General features: G+C 47.7%; 1 protein-coding gene and 1 pseudogene across 1 annotated transcript in view; one reads left to right on the top strand and one right to left on the bottom strand.

The window, feature by feature from the left end:
- Positions 1-23,126, bottom strand: part of Vax2 (ventral anterior homeobox 2) — a 28,690-nt gene extending 5,564 nt beyond the window's left edge. The window contains exon 1 of the mRNA XM_006991513.4: positions 22,832-23,126. Within this exon, the coding sequence (XP_006991575.1) occupies positions 22,832-23,066 (235 nt within the window). The 5' untranslated portion in view covers positions 23,067-23,126. The remainder of the gene's footprint in view (positions 1-22,831) is intronic.
- On the top strand, positions 2-11,003 carry LOC102927568 (large ribosomal subunit protein eL37-like; annotated as a pseudogene).
- Positions 23,127-23,619: the final 493 nt, after the last annotated feature.

The raw sequence follows: 23,619 nt of genomic DNA, 5'->3' as shown, positions 1-23,619 counted from the left end.
AATGGAGGAGCAGCAGCCTGGAAAGCTGGCCACCAGCTCAGCAGGGCACGGTGCTGCATGCCTGCAAGCTCAGCACTTGGGAAGTGGAAACACGAGGACCAGAGGACCAGGCCAGCCTGGGATACAGACCCTGTCTCCAAACAAAACCAACACCCGACAACAACAATTGAGCGACTCTTGCTCAGGAAGCCCCTGCAACAGGCCATCTCCTGCAGCTGCAAGGATCCTCATTTCCACCAGGGGGCGCAGAAACAGGTTTTGCTATGTGCTGGGAAGCTAGAGGCTACTAAACAGGCTTCTTACACAGTCGTCCTAAGAAGGCGGAGATGCGGCTGGAGATACCGCTCAGCAGTGAAAAGCAACTGTTGCTTTTGCGAAGAACCTGGGTTCTGTTCTCAGCACCCACATCGGGGGACTCACAACACCTGTAGCTCCATCGTTGGGGGATCCTACACCCCCTTTTGGCCTCATGGTATGATACACATGTGCACATATGCCCCCACAGACACATACCCATAGTTAAAATATATTTGAAAGATATGAAAGCAGGAGACTTGTGGGGAAGAGGGAGCCCAGAGGTGTGAGGGTGGGGCTGGCAGGGTAGTGGTTTTAGTCCTAACACATTGTGTACACGTAAACAGGCAACAGTAGCAACAAAGGGGTCAGGTTCTTCAGCCCCTGCCCTGGGCCGGGGGTTGGTCTTGAGTTTGAACCTTCCCAGTGTCTCCACGGAGATGGAACTGTCATTTCCCTACTCTATAGACGAGGAGCAAGTTTTAAGTGACTTCTTGAAGAAACACCCTGATTAGCACACTCCTGTAATCCCACCACTACGGTGATGTTAGCAGGAAGACTGCAAGTTCGAGGCTAGCCTAAGCTACACAGTGAGAACCTTCTCAACAAACAATAACAGCAACAGCAACAAGCAGGGTCTGGAGATGTAGTCCAGCAGAGCGCTTGCCTAGCAGGCACAGGGCCCTGGGTTCAATACCCAATGTGCAAACAACAGTTCCCAGTCACTCTCGTCTCACTTCATGAACATGCTGTGGGACACCCTTAACATAGCTGATAAGTTTCAGGCAAGACTTTAGCAATGGGCAAGAAGCGATCTTCTGGAAAAGCCCATTGTTCCCTTGGAGAGCGTGAGACAGGGTGTCTATTTGGGGCTGCTGCCTGCCTTGCAGCCCCCAAGGACTGTAGTCTTCCTTTTAGAACTTCTGCTCCAGATAGGTAGCCTCAGCCCCTTCTTCCCACACCCATGGCCTGGCCTGACCCTTACAGCTCCTGTTTGCTCCAGTGGCTGTTCAACCTTCAGGGTGTGCTCTGGCTCTGGTCCCATCTTCATGTGCAATCAGCCTTGGAAGCAGGCGAGTGGAGGTGGGGATGGGATGGTGTCGGGGAAGAAGGACATCATTGCTCAGAGGGGACCAAACCCTGCCAGCCCAGGTCCCATCCAGGCTCGGAGCCCAGTATGTCTGATGAAGGTCTTGCTATTGGTGTGTTGTAGGGACCATGGGCCTCTTGGGACTCTCCCTCAGGGCCACTACACAAGAAAAGCAACCACTGAGCACCACCCGGCGTCAAACCACACAGGAGAACCCAAGGAAACGTGTTCCACATCACCAGTGTTTGGGGAAGCGGTTTAGAGCCACAGTGAGGTGTGCCTTTTAGAACAGAAGACATCACGAATGCTGGGGCGCGGGGGGAGCAAAGAGGAAGAGAAAGGAAAAGGATGCTGAGCATGCCAAAGGCCACGGAGGATGCAGACACCGGATCTCTGGTAAAAACACGATCCAGCCACTCTGGAAGCCAGCCTGTGGTAACTGAGAGAGTTAAAGAAACAACCAACCAACAACCCGGTGACTGTGTTCCTGAGTGTTTGTCCTGGAAAAGTGAAACCTTATGTCCACACAAAGACCTTTACACAGCGGCTTTTCTTTTTGCCTTTTTTAAAATTAAGATTTACTTATTTTTATTTCATATATGTGAGTGTTTTGCTTGTATTCATACATGTGTGCCTCGGAGGCCAGAAGAAGTATTTGATCTCTTGGAACTAGTGTTGTGAGCTGCCATATGGGTGCTGGGAATCGAACCCAGGTCTTCTAGAAGAGCAGCCAGTGCTCTTCACCGCTGAGCCATCTTTCCAGGCCCTGTTTGTTTTTGAGATGGGGGTCTCATGATTCTAGGCTATCTACAAACTCTCTAGTAGCTGAAGATGACCTTGAACTCCTGATCTTCCTGCTGGAATTACAGACATAATCCACCATGCTTGGTTTGTTTGGTGCTCTGAATTGAGTCCAAGGCTTCATGCATGATAGGCAAGCAATCGACCAACTGGGCTACACCCTGGCCCCAAATTTCCTTTTGATGGCTGTGGTGGTAATCTAATTGTATTGAAATATTATTTTGATTTGTACTGGAATATTAATTTGATTGTATGTTAATAAATAAAGTTGTCTGGGGGTCAGAGCTATTAGAGCCATAGCAAGAGTGTGGCGGTGGTGGCACACGCCTTTAATCCCATAAGATATCTGTGTGTTCAGGGTCAGAGCTATTAGAGCCATAGCAAGAGTGTGGCGGTGGTGGCACACGCCTTTAATCCCATAAGATCTCTGTGTGTTCAGGGATACAGCCAGCATTGGAGACATATGTCTTTAGGACCTAGGGGGCTGTACATTCAGACAGTGACGAGGCAGTCATGTGTTTGGGTTTACAACCAATGAGAAGGCAGAACAACATACTTTAAAAATACGAACCGAGAGGAAGTAGGTCTCTTTTCGCGAAGCTGGGACAGCAGGAGGAAGGGTGAGATTTTAGCTCTGAGCTCTGACCTCTCGGCTTTCTCTTTTACATTGTTTCTGTGTTTCTTATTTAATAAGACGGTTGGTTACATCTACAGATGGCCTCCAAAGGGGACTAAGCAAGTGTTTTTTCAGCAGCGGGCTGGTTGGAGAATCTACTTAGAAGTGAAGAAGGGTCACTGTTGACAAAGTTGATGTGCTCAGGGAACACAGTGAAGAAGCCAGAGCTGGAGAGGGGGCTTGGAGCTTAAGAGCACTGGCTGCTCTTCCAGAAGATCTGGGTTCGAGTCTCAGCACACCCAGAGCAGATCACAATCTTTGGTAACTAACTCCAGTTCCAGGGGGATCTGATGCCTTCTTCTGGCCTTCTAGGCACTACGTGCATGTGATAGATATACTTGCAGGCAAAACACCCATATACATAAAAAAAATAAATGGAAGCCAGTTCCCAGATGTCATGTACACAAGCTTTTGTTTATATAACATCAGAATGACGAACTGGTGGAGGGGGGTGGGGGCAGAGCAGTGACAGCCAGGGCCTGGGGCAGGTGAACGATTTGACCACACAAGGGGAGCATTGCAAAGCCCTTGTGGGCCAGGGGTGGTGGTGCGTGACTTTAATTCCAGCACTTGGGAGGCAGAAGTAGTGGATCTCTGTGAGGTCAAGGACGGCCTAGATTACACAGTACAATTCCAGGACAGCCCAGGCTTTACAAAATAAAAAAATTTTAAAAAAATACAGAAAGACTGGAGAGATGCTCAGCAGTTAAGAACACTTGCTGCTCTCCCAGCGGACTTGGGTTCGGCTGCCAGCAGCCGGTTCACATCTCACAACTGCCTGTAACTCCAGCTGCAAGAGAACTGGCACCCCTGGCCCCTGAGGGCACCCACATTTCTGTGCCCATACCCACACACAGATATCTGTAGGATTAAAAATAAAATAAGTCTTCAATTTTTTTAAGAAAGAAAAGAGAAGCCCTTTGTGGTGGGGGCAGTGGTTCTTTATTTCAGTCATATTCTGAACCCATGCATGTGACAAGGCATCACAGAACTATGGCAGACAGAGATGAGTGACGCCACACACAGATGGAGCTCAAGGAAGGTCTATGGCTCAGTTTCTCAGACTAAGCACCTGGCAGTTTTCTGTGTGATTTTCTTCTTTGTTTTTTATTTTGTTTTGTGTTTTTGAGACAAAATCTCCTGAAGTCTAGGTTACCCTGGAACTCTCTATGTAGCTCGAGCTGGTCTTGAACTTTTGACCCTCCTTGATTCTGCCTCTGCGCTGGGATTGTGTGCTGGGATTGCGTGTGTGCCACACCACTCCTGACTCTCTCCTGGATCTGATAATGTGCCGTGGATGTTTGTGAGACACTCCCGAGGAGGGGAGCCAGGCTGGCTGGTGGCTACTTCAGATCTTTCTGCACTAATCCTGCAACTTATTGTGGGCCTGTTGTTGATTTCGAAATATGAAGTTAACCACCACAGAGACAAACTACAAAGCCAGCATGGACTGGTGTCAGCCAACGCACAGATTCACCAACAGAGAGAGAACCCGGTAATGGTTCCCTGTGTCTCTGTGGGCTGTAAGATGATTTAAAACAGCACACGCCTGCCATTTCAAAACTTATTTTAATGTTTACTAGAAAAAACTTAACCCCTGCGTAGGTTAAATTTGAATGAGAATAGCTCCCAGGGGCTCAGAGGTTTGAATACTTAGCCCCCAGTTGGTGGCGCTGTTTGGGTATTTGGGTAAGTTTAGGAGGTGTGGCTTGGCTGGAGGAAGTGTGTCACTGGGGGCAGGCTTTGAGGCTTCAGAAGAATCTGAGAATTCTAGAACACACTTTCTGCCAAGTAAGTGGTTGCAGTTCAAGATGTGAGGTCTCAGTTTGCTAATCCAGCTGTCGTGCCTGCCTGTGGCTATGCTTCCCTGCCAGGGTGGTGATGAACTCTAATTGCTCTGGAACCACAAGCCCAAATAAACCCTTCCTTTAATTAGCTGCCTTGGTCATGGTGTCTTATCACAGCAACAGAAAAGCAACTAATGGACCATGATTTTACATGGCTGGGTGAGGCTAAAGTGAGTATTTAATTTTAGAGGTGTAGAGACGATGGCTCAGCATATAAAGTTGCTTGCACACACACACACACACACACACACACACACACACACACACACACACACGGTGGAAGAGAATCAGCTCCTGAAATTTATCCTCCGACCTTCACATATGCCTCCCCCGATTAATAAATAAATGTCAAGAATGCACTATACTAATATATTAAGTAAAGAAGTGGAGTGTGAGTGTGACAGGAATGGAATGGTGTTCAATGGCAGTCCTGGAACAGGCAATCGGATGGAGGGCACACTCACTGTCAGACATGTGTGGACAGCAGTGGAGCGGTGGTTAGGGCCATTCTAAAACTAGCCACGGCCACCCAGCCCCGCATGTGTGTGCAGTGCCCACAGAGGCCAGAAGAGGTTGTTGGATCCCCTAGAGCTGGAGTTAGACGCGGTTGGTTGTGAGCCACTCAAAATGGGTGCTAAGGACTGATTTTGGGCCCCCTACAAGAGTGGCGAGTGCTTTTAACTGCTTAGCCATTCCTCCAGCCTGTAAGGGACATTCCAAATGAGGACAGGCTGCGCTTATAAGAGAGCTTAAATAGACTGGTGGCCACAAATCATCTATTTGGAATAAAATTAAGTGAAAACTTTTTCTCACACCAAAAATATCAAGTTTCAAGTAGGTCACAGAGCAAGTGACCTATTATAAAAAGGTGAATTAAAATGGTAAAAAAAATTAATATGGTAAAGACATTACAAAAATATGGCAGGTATTTCTTTTTTTTTCTTTCAGATTTATTTTATTTCATTTTTATGCGTATAAGTGTTTGGCTACATGTATGTCTGTGTACCATGTGTGGACCTGGTGACCTAGGAGCACAGAAGAGGGCATCAGATCTTCTGGAACCTGAGTTATAGAGAGTTGTGAGCTGCCATGTGGGTGCTGGGAATTGAACTCAGGTTTCTGTTCTTAACTGCTGAGCTGTCTCTCCATCTCCAGGACACTTTCCTATGACCTTGCTTGTTAGGAGCTTGCCTGTTTTTTAACACAGGGTGTCTTAGCCCTGGCTGTCTTGGAACTCACTCTATAGACCAGGCTGGTCTCAAACTCACAGAGACCCGCCCGCCTCTGCCTCCAGAGTGCCAGGACTAAAGGCATGTGCCACCATGCCCCATTCTATTAGGAGTTTACTAAGCAGACAGAACACAAGAGACTGGAAGAAACACAGAGGATGTGTCTGACTCCATTAAAGTCAGTCTGAGCAAAACACCAAAGACCAAAATATACAATAAACTCTTGGGTGGAAATACTGTTGAGCAGAAATTGCTCCATGGGCAAGAGGAGTGCTGAACGAGATGGGGACCTGAGTTCGAATTCCAAGCACCAATCTCGGCAGGAGTGGGGGCCTAGACAGGCAGGTCCCTGGAGCTCACTGGCCAGCCAGCTAAATAAATTGATGAATTCCAGGTTTAAAACAAGGTGAAGTGGCTAGAAAGAAGGCTTATGAGTTAAGAGCACTTCCTGCTCTTGGAGAGGACCCAGCTTTGGTCCCAGCACCCACATGGTGGCTCACAACTATGTCAAGTTCTAGAGGATCCAAAGTCCTCTCAGGCTTCTGTGAGTTCTCTACCTGTGTGGTGCATGTATATGTATGTAGGTAAATACTCACACAAAACAAAAGATAAATAATAACAACACATGGAGAACGATTGTGGAAGATATCTAATGTTGACTTTTGGTCTCTACCCATGCATGTATGATACCCCATAGCCACACATACACAAACTAAAACCTCAAAACATAGGCTTGCATGGCAGTGCACACCTTTAATCTCAGCACTCAAAAGGCAGAGGCAGGTGGATCTCTATGAGTTCCAGGCAAGCCTGAGCTACACAGTGAGACCCAGTTTCAAAGAAACAATGAAAAATTCTTTTTCAAAGTACCCTAAATGTTACCCACAGGGAGATGACTGAACACACTGTGACCCATACTATAAAACATCTGGTAGAAGTGAGAAAGAGTGAGGGAATGGTCATGTGACCTGACACAAAGTGCAAGAAAGTAACATAAAATAACACATTTAGGGGGCTGAAGAGATGGGTCAGCAGTTAAGAGCACTTGCTGCTCTTGCAGAGGACCCAGGTTCAGTTCCCAGCACCCACATGGCAGCTCACAACTGTCTGTAACTCCAGTTCCTGAGAATAGAAGCCTCTTCTGACCTCCCCAGGTACTCCATGTATGTGGTATACATACACATATGCATAGTGCAGATGCATACGCACATGCAAAGCTGTTATACATATAAAATAAAATATTATTGAAAAATACATTAAAAATAAATAACATGTACAGTATTATCCCATTATGTAAATAAGAAAAGTCATATCTATTTATTGGAGCAATAGATCTTTATCAATGTGCCATGCACTGTTCTAGAATCTGAGGTCATAGGGACCAGCAAAGTAGACAAGGTTCTGTTTCCAGAGGTCCTGTGTGGGCAAGGAGGAGAAGTAATAAATTTAAATTAATTTTAATTCAATAAAAAAATAAAATTTAGACAAAACAACAAGGTAACAGTGGGAGCAGAGAAGATAAAAAAACAAACCTGGAAGTTACAAACCCACTCTCCAGGCCAAACAGAGCCCCTCTGACCCCTCTCCCACGGGACCCCCGACCATGGCTCTCCCTTGCTTCACTTCCTACCTCGCCCCAGGAAGGCCCCTTTCTTCAAGAGGCTGCTTGTGTGTGGCTTTGTTGTTATTCATTTCCATTTTGTTTTTCTGAGACAAGGTCATGCTCTGTAGCCCAGACTGGCCTTGAACTCAGCAGTCTTCCTGCTTCAGCCTCTGGAGTGCTGGGTTTACAGGCCCATACCACCATGCCTAGCTTTAATGTGTTGACTTCTAATTGAGACAAGACTCTCCCTACCTTGATCCAGAAATAGAATGTTGCCACTATAAAAATTCCTTGTAGAGGGGGCTGGAGAGATGGCTCAGAGGTTAAGAGCATTGACTGCTCTTCCAGAGGACCCAGGTTCAATTCCCAGCAACCACATGGCAGCTCACAGCTGTCTGTAATTCCACTTCCAGAGGATCTGAAACCCTCATACAGACATATATTAAATAAATAAAATAAGTAAATAATAAGGAATTAGAAATAGTTTTAAAAAATTCCTTGTGGAAAATTCACTCTCATGTTTACTGTGGAAATTTAAATAGTTAAGGAAAAGTCTTTCAAAAAGAGGCAGCTGGGTGGTGGTGATGACGGCAGCGGAGGCGTACACCTTTGATCCCCGCACTGGGGAGACAGAGAGGTGAATCTCAGAGTTCGAGACCAGCCTGGTCGAAGTGCCAGGACAGCCAGGGCTACATAGAGAAATCCTGTCTCGGGGAAAAAAGGGGCAAAATTTAACATGTTGGCGACCCCTGCCCATCCAATTTTATTGCAATATAGCTGGCCATCAACAGATGAATGGACAGAGAAAATGTAGTGGATATCCACAACAGAATTTTGTGCAGCCTGAAATAAGAATCAACTTACAAAATTTGCACGAAAATGGATGCAAACAGAAATCATTTTGTTAACTGAAATAAGCCAAATTCAGAATCCTCATCTCTAGATATATATTATGTAGATATATGAAAGCATGTATGTACATATAAGTGTATACAGGATTAAAAGTAGAAGCATGGCTTGGGGAACAAATGGGAATAATTGAAGGGAGAGAAATGGAAAGGAGGGAGAAATTGGTCAAAGTCCATGATCATGTATATGAAAATGTCTTTTGTATATACGTATGTGTGGATATTCAAGTGTGTGACGGCCAGAGGTCCATGTCAGGTATCTTCTGCTATTATTTCCACCTTAGTTTTTCAGATAGAAACTCACAATGAACCTGGAGCTCATGGATTGGTTAGACTGTTGGCAAACTCCAAGGATCCTCCTGTCTCCACTTCCTGGCACGGGGGATCACAGCCCCCCTTTGCCCCCGCCATGGGTGCTTTACTGAAAATCATCTCCCCAGCCTCAAAAGAAAATGGCACTGTGAACCCATCACCATGTACAGTGTGACCATGACAATAAAAATCATCCAACCAAAGCTGGGTGTGGTGGCACACTTGAGAGGCAGACTCAGGAAGACCTCTGTGAATCTGAGGCCAGCCTGGTCTACATAACAAATTCCAGGACAGCCAAGGCTATACATAGAGAGACCCTGTGTGAAACAAATAAACAAATACATGTTTTGTATTTACAAAGTTACACACACACCACCACCACCACTACCACCACCACCACCACCACCACCACCACCACCACCACCACCACCACCAACAGAAAGAGGAGAGGATGCCTACACAGCCACACAGCAAAATCTGTTCTGAATCCAGACTCACTAAAGTGGTGTGACTTCGAGGACAACCTCGAAGCAGATCCACATGCCCTCAGGGATCCTGAATATTCTACAAAGATGGCATTTCAAATTAGTTGGAGGAAAGACAGGACTGTTAAAGACGTGGGCCTTGGACAGTTAGCTCATTGTTTGGAATAAGGCGATCCATCTGACATTGCATACAGTACCAAATTAACACTTAAATATGAAAAAAGGAGCTTCACAAATCAAGGAAGAAGACAAAAAGCACTCAGAGGAAAGCAGTGGCCAATAGAGTGCTTCTGAGCACTTGTTTCTGCAGGGAGTGAGAGGGTTAGACCCAGACCCAGAGAAGAGTCTGGAGTCAGAACACACCCAGGGCCAAAGCTGGCCAGTCCGTGGAAAACTGAACACATCATCCAGAGAAGAAGAAACACAAGTGGTTAATTAAAGTGAAAAGTGCCGTGTGGAGAGATGGCTCAGTGGTTAAGCACTGGCTGCTCTTTCAGAAGACAGGGGTTTCATTCCCAGCACTACATGGCAGCTCACAGCTGTCCGGGACTCTGGTTCCAGGTTATCGGGCACCCTCTTCTGACCTCCATGGATGCTGCACACACGTGTGGTGCACAGACATACATGCAGGCAAAACACTCATATACATAAAGTAAAAATAAACAAATCTTTAAAAATAAAGCAAAAAACGAGAAAGTGCTCAGGCTCGCGAGTCACAGAAGGGACCGGGGGAACAGCTTGAGGGTCCTTGGGACTTTTGAAACATTGTATTTCTCAGACGAGGAAAACTGCTGGCCAGAGTCAGAGTAATTAGGTTCTCTGAAGCTGCTAATAGAAACACAAGTGGATACAACATGAAAAGTACTTGGGGGTAGGGGGGCGGTGGACTGCAGCCCCATTCACAATAGCTAAGATACAGGATCTGCCGAGGTGTCCATCAACAGATGAACAGATAAATAGAACATGGTAACACAATGGAGTTTTATTCAGCCATGAAGAAGAATTAAATTGGGGGCTGGTGAGGGCTCGGTGGGTCAAGGCATTTGCCACTGGGTCTGGTGACCTGGTTTCCATCTCACAGATCCACACAGTGGAAGGAGAGAGCAGACGCACAGGAAGTTGCCATACAAGTGCTGTGGCTTGCCACACATGCACACAGAGATTTATAAAAAAAATGAGTTCTCTTTATTAAAGAAGTATGCTTAAAATTAAAGACGTCATTTGCTGGGAAATAGATGCAGCTGGAGGTTATTGTATTAACTGAAGTTAAGTAAAATAAGGCGGAATCAGAAAGACAAAAAATACTTGTTCTCTCACACTTTGGGGTCCTAGAATCCTTCAGACACACTGGAAATTATATATGTATGTGCACACATACACACACACACACACACACACACACACACACACACACACGACATGAAAGCAGAAGAGAGCTCTTCCAGCCTCTTTGGTCTCGGTGGCAGAAGCAAGGAACACCATCCTTTGGAAAGCGTCACAGTAAGATGCACACACGTGGTGCCACCTCCGTGGCTCTGCGGCCTACCACCTTCAGAAGCCGACCTGTGGCAAATGTGGCTATCCTGCCAAGCGCAGGAGAAGGTATAACCAGAGTGCCAAGGCTAAGAGATGAAGCACTTCAGGGCTGGGCGGATGAGACACCTAAAAGTTGTCTATGGAAGATTCAGACGTGGATTCCGTGAAGGGACATCACCTAGACCCCAGAAGGCGGCTGTGGCAGCATCCAGTTCATCTTGAGGATTTCAGTCAGTCATAAAATAAATGTTCTGGTTTCAAAAATGAAAAAAAAAAATCAGAAGAGAAGTAAGAGGAAATCGGATGGCAGGGGAGGAGGAGAGGGAACTGAGGGTGTACTGGAGAGCTGTCGTCTGTGCGAAACCAGTAACATAAAATCAGTACACCCAGTAAACAAGCAAACAACAGTACATACGAGGCCCTCCCAGAACCCTTGAAGAGCCTCTGTTCTAAAGAAATGCTGGAATTTGATGAAGTCAAATCCACCGTGATGTAGTTTCATTAAAAAGCAAAACAAACAAAAACCCTCAAAAGCTTGATAATAGACTGGTCAATGAAACTAGTGATTTTTGGCTACTCTAGAGCCATTGGTAAGAATGAGGAATGTCTTCACCTACTAACCTGGATGGACATTCACCAGATACTGTCAACTGCAACAGCAAGTCTGTGTGAGGTTGTGTATATATGTATGTGTGTGTGTGTGTATCTATGTATGTGTGTATGTGTGTATGTATGTATGTGTGTGTATGTATGCATCTATGTGTATGTGTGTGTGTATGTATGTGTGTGTGTGTGTGTGTGTGTGTGTGTGTATTTATTTATATATTTGCAGAGTAAACTCCCATGTGTTCCTGTGTACTCACACAGTAGCAAGTCTGGCTTGCAAACCCCCACCCCCACCCCCGCCTTCTGCTCCCTCTTGGAACTAGAAGTTGATCAGAGAAGGAAAATTTCTTCCACCATCCTTTGTATAATTTTTTGAAGTATTTAGTTTGCTTTGAAGGCAAAATAATTTCCCCCCAGTACTAAGGCTGGTGCCAAGAGCCTCGAGCAAAGGAACAGGCGCTCTCCCACCATCCTCCAGCGTTCCTCCCGACTCGGAAGATGTGTGTTTGCGCATATTCAAGGACTCAAGCAAATGCAGATCAATGTTTAGTTAGGGATTTCTTAAACAATGCAGTTTAACAACTATTAACATAGCATTTGCATGTCATTGAGTGCTGCTGGTGAAGAAAAACGCCAGGAGGGTGTGCACGGACCAGTGTGCCCAGCACCCTTTGCTTTCCCTTGCTCCCTTGCTCCCTTCCCTTCCCTTCCCTTCCCTTCCCTTCCCTTCCCTTCCCTTCCCTTCCCTTCCCTTCCCTTCCCTTCCCTTCCCTTCCCTTCCCTTCCCTTCCCTTCCCTCCTCCTCTCCGTGTCCTCCCAGCCTCAGTATGTGTGCTGCTGAAGCAACACCAGCACCGTTTTCTATAAGTGACTTCAGTGTCTGCATGGGGTTGTGTGGGATGGATTCACCCCTCCACAAATTCGGGATTTCCACATTCTGATTCCCTCCCTCCCATCTCCATTTCTAATCAGGAACTAAAATCTAGAATCCCCAAAGGAGACAGCCATTAGATGTGATGACAGTTTCAATTTCAAGTTGCAAACAAAATAAATCTCAGAACGATTTAAAAAAAGAAAAAGACCGGAGGGATGTCTGCAACACAAGCCACAAAGGGGGTTTGTCTCCTCGGTGTATAAACAGCCCTCTCAGGGCTGGAGAGCATCAGCCATTGGGAGCAATTCTAATCTAGCAAAGGCCCAGGTTCCACAACCAGCACCCACATGGTGGCTCACAAGCATCCGTTGGCACACACAAGGCACACATACACACAAGCAGGCAAAACACTCACACGCACAAGATAAGTAAATTTTAAATTTCTAAAAAGAGCTCTTTCAAACAGAAGCCAATTCAACACAGTTGTAATTATGTGCACAGCCGAGAAAATAAAAATGCAGAATAAATATTACCGGGTCTAGCCTCACTAGCAGTCGGAAACTGTGAGGGTTTGGTTTTGGGTTTTGGTTTGTCACTTGAAAACATTTTACTCTAAAAGCGCGACTCTTAGGGAAGGAAGCAGTGAGGTGACACATGCATTTTTGCTTGCTGGGCATGTGAGCTTGCACGTTTTGGCATGAAATATATAAATACCTATAATAGTTTTGTTGTATTTTTAAAAAAAAATTTTTTTTTTTAGTTTCTCTGTGTAGCCCTGGCTATCCTGGAATTTACTCTGTAGACCAGACTAGCCTTGAACTCACACAGCTCTACCTGCTTCTGCCTCCCGAGTACTGGGATTAAAGGTGTGCACCACCACTGCCTGGCATGTTTTTAAATTTTTGCTTCTAAAAATTTATCCTGTAATTATAACCATACCATGTATATGTGAATAATTTCAATTATTGTAAATATTTTGTTATGATAAATTTCAAACATATGCACATTAAACAGAGTAGTATAACGGGTGTTCACTGTCTCCCAGTGTTCACTATTATTATCTCAGAAATAGTTCTATTTCTTTGGTATGGCCATACTTGGCAAAACATCACATTACTTCACCCACAAAAAGACCCCTCTAAGACACTTAACCAGAGAACTATTACTGCAATAAAAATGAACAACAATTCCATGCCAGGCATGGTGGGGCCAGCTGCCCCTCCAGCACTCAGGAGGCAGAGGAAGGAGAATCCAGGCAGGTTCAGAGCCAGACACCACTTTAACACAATGCAAAACAGACCGACAACCACAAAAACCAAAGTGACAATTAATACAATGCATGATCCCACTGTGGTTATATTTTCCATAAATGAGATTTTAAAAAACTGCTTGTTTAATTAAGATGCAGCCTTGGGGCTGGGGAGATAGCTCGCTGGATAAGAGAGCTTGCTCTGTAGGCTCAGGGACCTAAGTTTGAATTCCCAGCACCCACAAAGAAAGCCAGGCTGTGTGCCTGAAGCCAGAGACAAGTGGATCTGAACTCATCAGCCAGCCAGCCTGACAGAAATGTGCAGCTTCCAGTTCAGTGAGAGACTGTTTTAAGGCAATGAGACAGTAGGAGATAGGGGACATCTTGCCTTGTCCTGCTCTGACCTCTGCCTGCACTTGTACTAGGTGCTTAGGGCATGTGCACCCACATTCCCACAAATAAAACACACACACACACACACACACACACACACACACACACACACACACACCACAGAGTTTGGAATTGTGAAAAAGAACCAACCTGAATACCCATCAGCAGAAAATTAGTTAAATAAATAACATGCTAGCTACACAATTGCACACTGTATTGTTTATTAAAAAAAAAAAGAATGAAGGGATTCTAGATATATTTCCACACAATATTTACTAAATAAGAAAAGGAGTTTGTGAAAACATTTTCTGATTTTGCAATACATAACTCGCACACTTCTGTTTTTCGGTTCCTAGGGGCATCCTTGGAGTAGACATGACCATGCAGGGAAACAAGCAAGCTTCTCTCTGTATATACATGGCAAGGCAAACCAGCTGGACGGACTACATGATTGAAAGGACATCTTACACCAAAGAAAACAAAGGCCATCATAAAATTGAAAAGCAAGCTATAAACTAGAACAATCACAATAATATTGCGAGTATTCGGGTGACTATAATACAGGATTTCCTCGGACTAATAAGGAAAGAAGTATTTGAAAATATGGTCAAAAGGAAGAGTCAGCAATTGTCAGCAGAGGAGATGCTCCTGGGCTCACGGGTGTGGGAAGACACCCAGCTTCACTAACAAAGAAGTTAAATGCCAGCTACTCCAGGGTCTAAATGATCCACAATATTTAGGGATGAGGCACAGGGAGGAGTGTGAATTACTAGACCTCTTTTGCAGAATAATTTGACAACAACTATCGATCTGTAAGCAGGCCAGGTGTGGTGGCTCTCATATACAACGAGGAAGTGGAGATAAAGATTCCAGAGTTAAAGATCAAGTTCAGATACATAGTAAGTTCTAGGCCAGCCTGGTTACATGTACACAATGTCTCAAAAACCAAAACTAGGGGCCAGCCAGATGGCTTAGCTGGTCAAATGCTATGCTGCCAAGCTTAAGGACCTGAGTTCCATCTCCTGGTTCCACATAGTAGAGAGAGCTGACTCCTATAAGTGGTCCTCCAACCTCCAAATACTCACACTCATACTTACAATAATAAATAAATAAATAAATAAATAAATAAACAAAAACTAAACCAGAGGCTGGAAAGAGGGCTTAACAGTTACTAGTGAGTACTACTCTCTTATAGAAAGAGTATATGCTCTTGCAAAGGACCAGAGCGTGATCCAGTTCACAACTGTCGGGTCTGTAGCTCCCACTTCAGGGGATCCAACAACCTCTTTTGGCCTCATATATGCACAACACACACACACACACACACACACACACACACACACGAATAAAATTATAAAGTATTTAACAACAGCCAGGCAGTGATGGTGCATGCCTTTAATTCCAGCAGAGCCAGGTGGATTTCTGTGAGTTCAAGGCCAGCCTGGTCTACAGAGTGAGATCCAGGACAGGCACCAAAACTACACAGAGAAACCCTGTCTTGAAAAACCCCAAAAAAGAAAAGAAAAAAATATTTAACAACAATAAACCAACCCTAAATCAACCAACCAACCTGACCAAACATACAAAATAGCTCTAGAGAAGGGGACCGGGGAACAGTTCAAAGGCAGGGGGCTTGCCCCGCACCTGAGGTGCAGAGGGGATTTGGAAAGAGTAACTGTCCAGCATTCTTGGTAGCAATATAAATTGCCACCACCAAAGGCAATTAAAGACACCCTTTGACCCAGTAACCCACTTTGAGGAACTCCCTCACAGACATACCCAGCAAATGAAAATAACCAACCAAGCAACCAACAAACAAAAAACCCCAAGTTTATTAACTGCAACATGTATGGAATAGCAACAGAAAACAGTCCAGTGTCCACCAGCCATGTGACAGAGATCCATACGAAGAAACACCATATATTTGTTAAATACAAGCAAGGATTCTTTATGTCTAAAATTCAGTGGGAAGAAAATAAATACACAGCTGTACAGATGTGCAAAAACATTAGACAACCTAAACAAAAATGGCTACCTTCCAGCCACTTGAGGGCTGAGCCAGGGGGCACTGCTAAGAAGTGTGTGTGTGTGTGTGTGTGTGTGTGTGTGTGTGTGTGTGTGTGTGTGTGTGTGTGTGGTGCCTTAGACTTTAAAAAGGGGAAGGAAAGATTTGGGGCTGCTGAGAAGGCTCAGCAGGTCCTAGGCAGAGATCTGGGGAGAGACAGCCTGAGTTCCTTCCCCAGGACCCAGATGGTAGGCAAGAACCAACTCCTGCAAATTGTCCTCTGACCTCTATACATGAGTGAACACATACACATCAAAAAAAAAATTGAAAGAGGCTATTTATGAAGGAAATTTTTGATGAATTCTCTACTTGACAATTAAGTGAAATGTCTTTAAAATCGTGTAAGCCTTTCAAATCAGCAGTTTTGCTGCTCGGAATTTATGTCACTGAAACATTTAAAAAAATCTACACAAAGCCTGGGGGCCTGGGAGTTCATTTCTCTGTATTTACAATAAATTAGACCAAGTGCAAGTCCTTCCTGGTCTACACAATTAGCTCACTGCACCGTCAAAGGACACGGGTCTGGTGGATCTGCACTTTAAGATTTTTTAAAGATGAATTTCAAAATAGCACAGGGAAATCGCCTGGAAGGGGACAAGGGGACGCCGGAAGCTGCTTCTGGCAGCCTTTGCTGCCTTTGGTTCTGTTTCCTGTGAAGCTTGTATTCTGGAATTAAAGCTCTCCATGGGCTAGTGGATGATGTTGAGTGAGGCCGGCCTAAGCTGGACCTTGAGAGTGTGGGATCCTCCCTGCCAGTCCGGGAAGGCATCCCGCAAACCTCAGCGTTAGTGAGGAGGTCAAACCTGGGCAAAGAGAACAGTTCCATTTTTCTAAGCCACTTGTGAATTGGCAGGATGCAGATTTATCTAGTGGTTTAAGCTAGTTCGTTGTTAGAATTTTTGTTGTTGTTGTTTTGGTTTGTTTTCGTTTGTCTTTTTTTTTTTTTTTACTTTTGGTTTTTGATAGACTCCGAGGCTGACTTTGAACCTAAGGCAATCTTCCTGTCTCTGCCTTCTGGAGTGTGCAGGCATTACCAGCTCTTGGCCACCACTCTGGACAACCAATTTAGGCTAATTTTTCTGGTGGAAACTTACCAGCGCATCCATGGTGGCCCTGCACTTCCTATGACCTTGCAAGAGACTCCCTGATGCCTTTCCAGCCCTATGATCAACACACACACACACACACACACACACACACACACACACACACACACACACACACACACACACCCGCCAGCCCATGTGCGCAACAAAAGAAATTAAGGTTGTTTGGTCTTAGTTTTTAGCGATTCCCAAAGCTGGGAATTTGAAAAGGTTCTGGCGACCTCGTACTTTAACAGTTACATAGTATGCTCCTCCTGTCCACCCTCAAAATAGGAATTTCCGAACGTCCGTTGGGGAGTGGTCACTAGTCACTTCTCGCCTAGGCAATAGGTAATAGTGACAATGGTCTTCTTTCATTTATTTGGCAAACATTTGAGTGCCTGCTGTCTGCTGAGAAAGAAAAAAATGGAGTGGGCTTGGCAGACATGGTGTCCACCTCCCAGGGTCGCCAAGGGACTGGAGAATCCCGCTCCCTGCTCTCCTGACACCCCCTCCCCCTTCCCGCCATTGCGCGATCTAGGATCCCAGTGCTGGGTCCTAGAGTCTCCGCAGCAAATCTCCAGGTTGAGGCATCCCTGGCTTCAACCATTCAGGTTCACAGGAGTGCTCATTGGTGTTGTGGACTAAGTCAAGAAGAAAGGAGGTCTCTGCTCTGAGAGCAAATGGTTAGAGAGGGCACCGCCCCTGCAGGCAGACACCAGGCTGCAGGTCACAACAACGAAGCCTGGATTTCATTGCACCCACCCTTGGCCTTCGAGGCCAGCTCCCCGCCTGTCGCTGCCCCTTCTCCGCTGTAGTCTAGGCCGCTGGAAAACCCAGGCGTCTGCAGGTGGTGGAAAAGTCCTAACCGCCCTTCAGCCCTTCTGCACAAGCTCCTGGGCTACCCTGGGTCTCCGGGGGAGGGCTCGCTGCTTTCCATGCCCTTCCTAAGATCAGCTCCACCTGCGGTGCAGAATAGAGGCTTACACAGCCTCCGGATCCCCCGAGAACCAGGCCAATTTCTCTCATATAAAACAAACAAGAAAGAGAAAGCAAAAAACAAAAATAAGAATAAAAACAAAAACAACAATCCTCATAGGCTCCCGCTGTCGCCCCCGATTAAAATGGAATGGAAAGAAACAGGAGGCAGAGGCAGTTGAGCAATGGCGTCCAGGCCTGCACGATACACAGATGCCATTTCTAAAGGATGGTGCTGGAACCCTGAAGGTGAGTTTGGAGCGGAGACCGCCTTGCGACACGCAGGGAAGTCACATCTCGATTTTCCGATTTTCCCCAGCCCCAGCGATCCTCACCCCCAGCTCCAGCTTTCCAAAGATTTGTCCTCAGCGCCCCCTCATTGGGTCCTGTAGATGCGGAAATCCACCGTGACTATGCAGGGGAAGAAAGCTCGAGAGAACAGAGCCGTGTAAATGGTCGCCATCGTTCTCTGAAAATGAGGTTGGTTGGAAGGGCAGCAAGAAGGCCTCATTCTGCTGCCCGCTTCGGTTTCCTGTGGGGTGGGAGGGTGATTAATACATAGAAAGGAAAATACAGAACCAAATGACTGCCGCACAGACCGGCGGTGAGAATGCGGTTCTTCTGCTGACAAGCGACGGAAAAAATACAGAACGAAACAACCACTGGAAAAAAGTTTAAAGTACTCTCCGCAAACACTAAAATTTAAAAAAAAAAAATTAAATTCCAAAAGTTCCGAAAGTTCGGTTTTCTGAACGAGTCCTCTAGGGCTCTCAACATCTGCTTCAGGCATGTGTTGGGCCAGGTTTCCAAAGGCATCCACAGACTGGGATATGGAGATCCCTGCCCCCGAAAGAGGCCCAGGATTGGGGCTTTGCCCAGCTCTCCGCAGTTCAACGCGGCCCTGGCTTTGCTTCACCGCGCCTGCTCAGCCAGGCCGGGCCTGCAGCCTGGAGGTTTCCTCAAGGACCGGTGGAAACCCAGTGGAGCCTTCAATGCTGGAGGAAATGTCCGTCCCTGCAGCTAGTTGTTTGGAGGCACTGTCTCTTGGGCGGCTTTTCGGGTACAACTGTAGGAGGCAGACCAGCCCCATGCAACCTTTGTACTGGGCGCTACCACCGGACTGGCTGCGTGTTTTGAAGAGCCAGATCGTGCTCAAGTCGTTTCAAACCATTTCAAGGCAAAGACCCAGTGTTCGCAGGGGGGCCTCCAAGCACCGGGTGCGCGTCTGTCCAGCTTCCTCTTCAGGGCGTTTTAGCCGGGAAGATGACCGGTGCGTCACTCCTCCGAAGGATTTGCCATGTTGGGAAACGGTTCTTAGAAAGGCTGGGGTGCAGACCATGAGTCTTGGCTAGTGTTTGCAGACCTGCCGAGGAGGCAGCAGGCTCCAAGGGGGCACCTCTGACAGAGTAGATTATTGGTGCCTCCTGGCATTGACCATGGAACTATGGAGCATTCTCAGATCTATCAAGACCAGTTAGATTCTCATCTGGATTGAGACGGAAAGCACCACTGGTCTGAGCCAAAGGTGGCGGCAGGCTTGGACTACCAATTGCAGGGATCTGTGAATTAGGCTGTCTCTCTTCTGCCTGTCCCAAACCCTCTCCACTGAAAGAGTCAGCACAGGGTTGGCCAACTGCAGGGTGAGGTTAGAGCTTGGAGGCCCCACGCGTTCCGGTGGCCTCCTGCCTCCACTGGCCAGCCCCTTCCAAATTAAAACAAAAGGTTCCTTCCACACTACCCCTCCTTTGGCCAACGGCCTGGTACAACTGCACAGGGGATGTCTAGGGGCCTTAGAGACTGGAGTCCGGGAAGAAGCCTCACTGTGTGGAAGCCCGTGGTGTGCCCATGTCTGTCATCTTGGTGGCACAGTATTTATGCCAGCCGCTGGAGAGAACGCCTCCATTTTGAAGGCAGGGTGAGCAGAACAGGGGGGCCTCCAGGGCTCCCAGCTTTGTTTTCTCTGAGGAAATCTGAGACATTGGTCAAACAGGGTTACCCAGAGGACAGAGGAGAATCCCACTGCTTGTTTGCAAGATGGTCTGATTTTCTTTTTATCAGTTGTTCTTTACCTCTAAACTGCTGACTTTCCACAGCAACTCAGTCCTTGGGTCCATGGTGTGTGTGTGTGTGTGTGTGTGTGTGTGTGTGTGTGTGTGTGTGTGTGTGTGTGTGTGGCAGTTAACAGGGGCTTCTGACTACCAACTCACACCACCCAGCCATTAGACAGGTTTTGTAGGTCACCCAGGGCGACTCATTCCTTCCCTCAACAATATTTATGGAAAGCCTGCAGAGTGCTCTCTGTGTGCCTGGCAGCACCCTGGATCCTTAGCAAGCTTCCTGGAGGTGGGGGCAGCAAGGCCAGAGATGAGACACCAATTCTGCTCACCTCTGGCTCCAGCGGTCCTTGGACTTTCCAGTGCTAAAGATTTCTCTCAAGCAATCCCACAACCAGGGAGGAAGAGTGAAAGATGTGGAGAGAGTGGAGCCATTTTTTTTGGAGTGCCCTAGCCTCACAGCAGCCAGGGCAGATAATCCTCATAATCTTGCACCTTTTTGTTTTGTTTTGGTTTTTTTGAGACAGGGTTTCTCTGTGTAATTTTGGTGCCTGTCCTGAATCTCGCTCTGTAGACCAGGCTGGCCTCAAACTCGAACTCACAGAGATCTGCCTGGCTCTGACTCCTGAGTGCTGGGTTTAAAGGCGTGTGCCACCACCACCCAGCCTCCCTTGTACCTTTTAATGGCTTCCCTGGAAGACACGAGGGGGGTATGTCTTCAGAGTGCCAGAAGACAAGGGTAAAATGTGCTTAGGCCTTATGGGAGGCTGTTTATTGTGGACAGCGAAGGCTTCCCTTCCTGAGTGTTGGGCTGGCTTCACTTATGGAAGCCTCCACCCCTTGGTAGAGGCTTCCATAAGTGGTGGGGCTTCAAGTAATTGAGCAGTGACTGACACCAGTGACCCTGCCTAGGAGGGATTAGCAGTAAAAGACATCCTGGGCATTTCAGGCCTGTAATAACATCCTTGTCATTAAATGGGGGAGGGGCAGAGGGATTTGTGAGGGCTGCATTTGCTTTCCATTTCACTCAGGTGGATAACTGTACTTCATATTTCATATTTCCAGCATGCTTTACAAATGTAAGAGAATTACCTTTGTGAGTACATTACAGAAGTGTATCATGAAGATGTACCAGAGCAGCCCCACATATGTGTCTCTGTCTGACTTAAGTGGCTCTATCCCAGAGGAGAGAGGGTCACTTCTTACTCCCACCTCTAAGAGTCTGCACCAGAGACAATCCCACTGATGCCCATGAATGAGATTTATTTGTTCTACATAAAGGTTGGTAGAGTGGTAGATCATGTTTGGGCTCAGAACTCAGTCATCTTGACAAGAGGAAAACCTGCTTTTAGGTTGGTGTGATGCATAATATTGGCAAGGACTCGACATTACCCCGGAGCTGGAAACATTAGACTGTCTTTATCTCTAGAAGCCTTGCAGATTTCTTAGTGAAACTCAACTGGTGTTCACTTCTTGGACTCAGAACCCCTCAGATGACAGAATGGCATTCTAATTTAACTCCAAGTGACCAACAAGTCCTCATATCTTGGTGGTGTAACTGCCTTAATCCATTCGGGTCCCTAGAGTGGCAGTGGCCACCCAATTTTCTAGTGACCACACCTATTCCCAAGAGTATTTCTTTATGCAGGTTCCCTTCTGGATTCAAGTCAGCTTCCTATGCCTTCAGGTAGGCTGTCTCCATGCCCTGCCCTAGCTGAATCTCAGATCCCCAGGGCCACTCACATTCGGGAAACGGGATTCAGGGAAGTTGTACTCCATCTGCTCCAAGGCGAGAGAAACCTAGGTTCTCCTAGGCAGAAGAGAGGAAATTGGGTATGGTTGGTGGCTTCCTGAGGCCTGCAGGTTCCAGGATGGGTACATGGGATGAATAAGTTCGAGAAAGGGCAGCTAGGGGAAGCCAAGTGAGCCAATCCGAAAACCCAGGATGGCGGAGGACAACAGGCCTCAGGCCCAGGATCCAGACTTTCTACCTTGGAGAGGCCCAGACCCAGGAGGCCTGGGGGCCTGGGTCTGGATGGGCGATGGCAGGAGAGTGCTATGAAGTCGAGTTCGGCCGCAGGGACCGGACTGGGAAACTGGGTGAAGGCGAGTGGAGCAGAGGAAGAAAGCATCAGCCAGGTTGGGTGGAGGGGCGCCCAGAGTCCGCGACCAAGCTAGTGGGAACTGGGGCAGCGGAGCCGCGGCGGGCCAGCCTACCTCCGCCCACCGAGCCCTCCCTTGACCACCAACCCATGCAAGGCCTGGTTTCTGGGAAAGATGGCTGGGCTGAGGCTGGGAAGCACTCCGCAGGCCTGCGGGGCCGGCCTTCTTCAGCAGCTGCCCACTCGGGTCCCTCCCTATCCTGTCCCTGCGGAGCGCGCGTGACACTTTCTCCTCCCTTGCTCTGAGAACCGTTGCGCGAGGGCCCTGGCTCTCGGTGTCTTGCTTCCCCAGCTGATTCGCATCCTTACTACAGCAACCAGCCGGAATGGGCCTAGGGAGAGAGAACCAGCCCCGAAGGATGAACTGCAGGACGGAGAAACAAGGACTCCTTCCAGCCTCTGCTTTGTCCCCTGCGTTCAGCTCAGTGTCCCGCACACAATAGGCAGTCGGAATAATTGCTGTATGTACTGACGAATGAATGAACCAATATATGAACTGTGAGATGGACGCTGTAGAGAGGTCGGAGGCCCCAGGAAGGGTAGCATGGTGACCCAAAGAACCAGAGCCGCGGCTGTCCCCTTACCTCGTACCAGGATGCGGCGGCAGTGGTCCGTCTCACCGAGCGCCGGCTGTCCGTCGCTGTCTGCGCCGCTCTCCCTGGAGCCTGCGGGACTGGAGACCGAGGTCGCCGCAACCTCCCTTGGACTCCTGCTACCCGTGTCAGCACGCAAGTCTTCCGCTCCGTTGTGGTCGCCGTGGCGTCCGCTCCGGCCACCGCGCTTGGGGCCGCGGTCCCGCTCCGCGCCCCCATCGCCCATGCCCGCCACCACTGCTGCTTGGGTCGCAGCGTTCGCTAGCCCAAGCTTGGGGTAGCAGCTCCTTCCCCACCCCTCCCTGCCCCTTCCTCCTTCTGCCCCGCCCCTCCCACAGGCCCCGCCCCCCTCGGCGATTGGACGCGAGCTAGGGTTCTGGGATTCTGGGTGGATCTCCCGGGCGCAGCGCAGCGGGAGATTGGGGAGGGAGGAGGTGAAGAGGGAAAGGGGGAGGGAGAGAAAAGAAGGAGGATGGATAGGAGGAATAGAAAGGAGAAAAGGGGAGGGGGCGGTGTCCTTTTACCTCCTCGCGTGGGGCGTTGTTTAGAGCCTGGCAGTAGCAGACTGGACCGCCCAGACGTAGAGAAGACCGCCCCATACCCTCAGCTAAACTTAATTACTCCCCACTGGTCCTTCTAACCGCCTCTTCTCTGGGTCCCCTGTATCCTCAGGGAAATGTGCCCAACGCTTAGGCTGGCTCCGCTAGATGGATAATCCATTGCGCGAGGGAGGCGACCCGGCACAACTCTGCAGAAAACAAGAGGTTTGCTGGGCTCCA

Source organism: Peromyscus maniculatus, chromosome 3, assembly GCF_049852395.1.
Source record: "Peromyscus maniculatus bairdii isolate BWxNUB_F1_BW_parent chromosome 3, HU_Pman_BW_mat_3.1, whole genome shotgun sequence".
NCBI lineage: Eukaryota > Metazoa > Chordata > Mammalia > Rodentia > Cricetidae > Peromyscus > Peromyscus maniculatus.
This window is presented reverse-complemented; position numbering and strand designations above follow the sequence as displayed.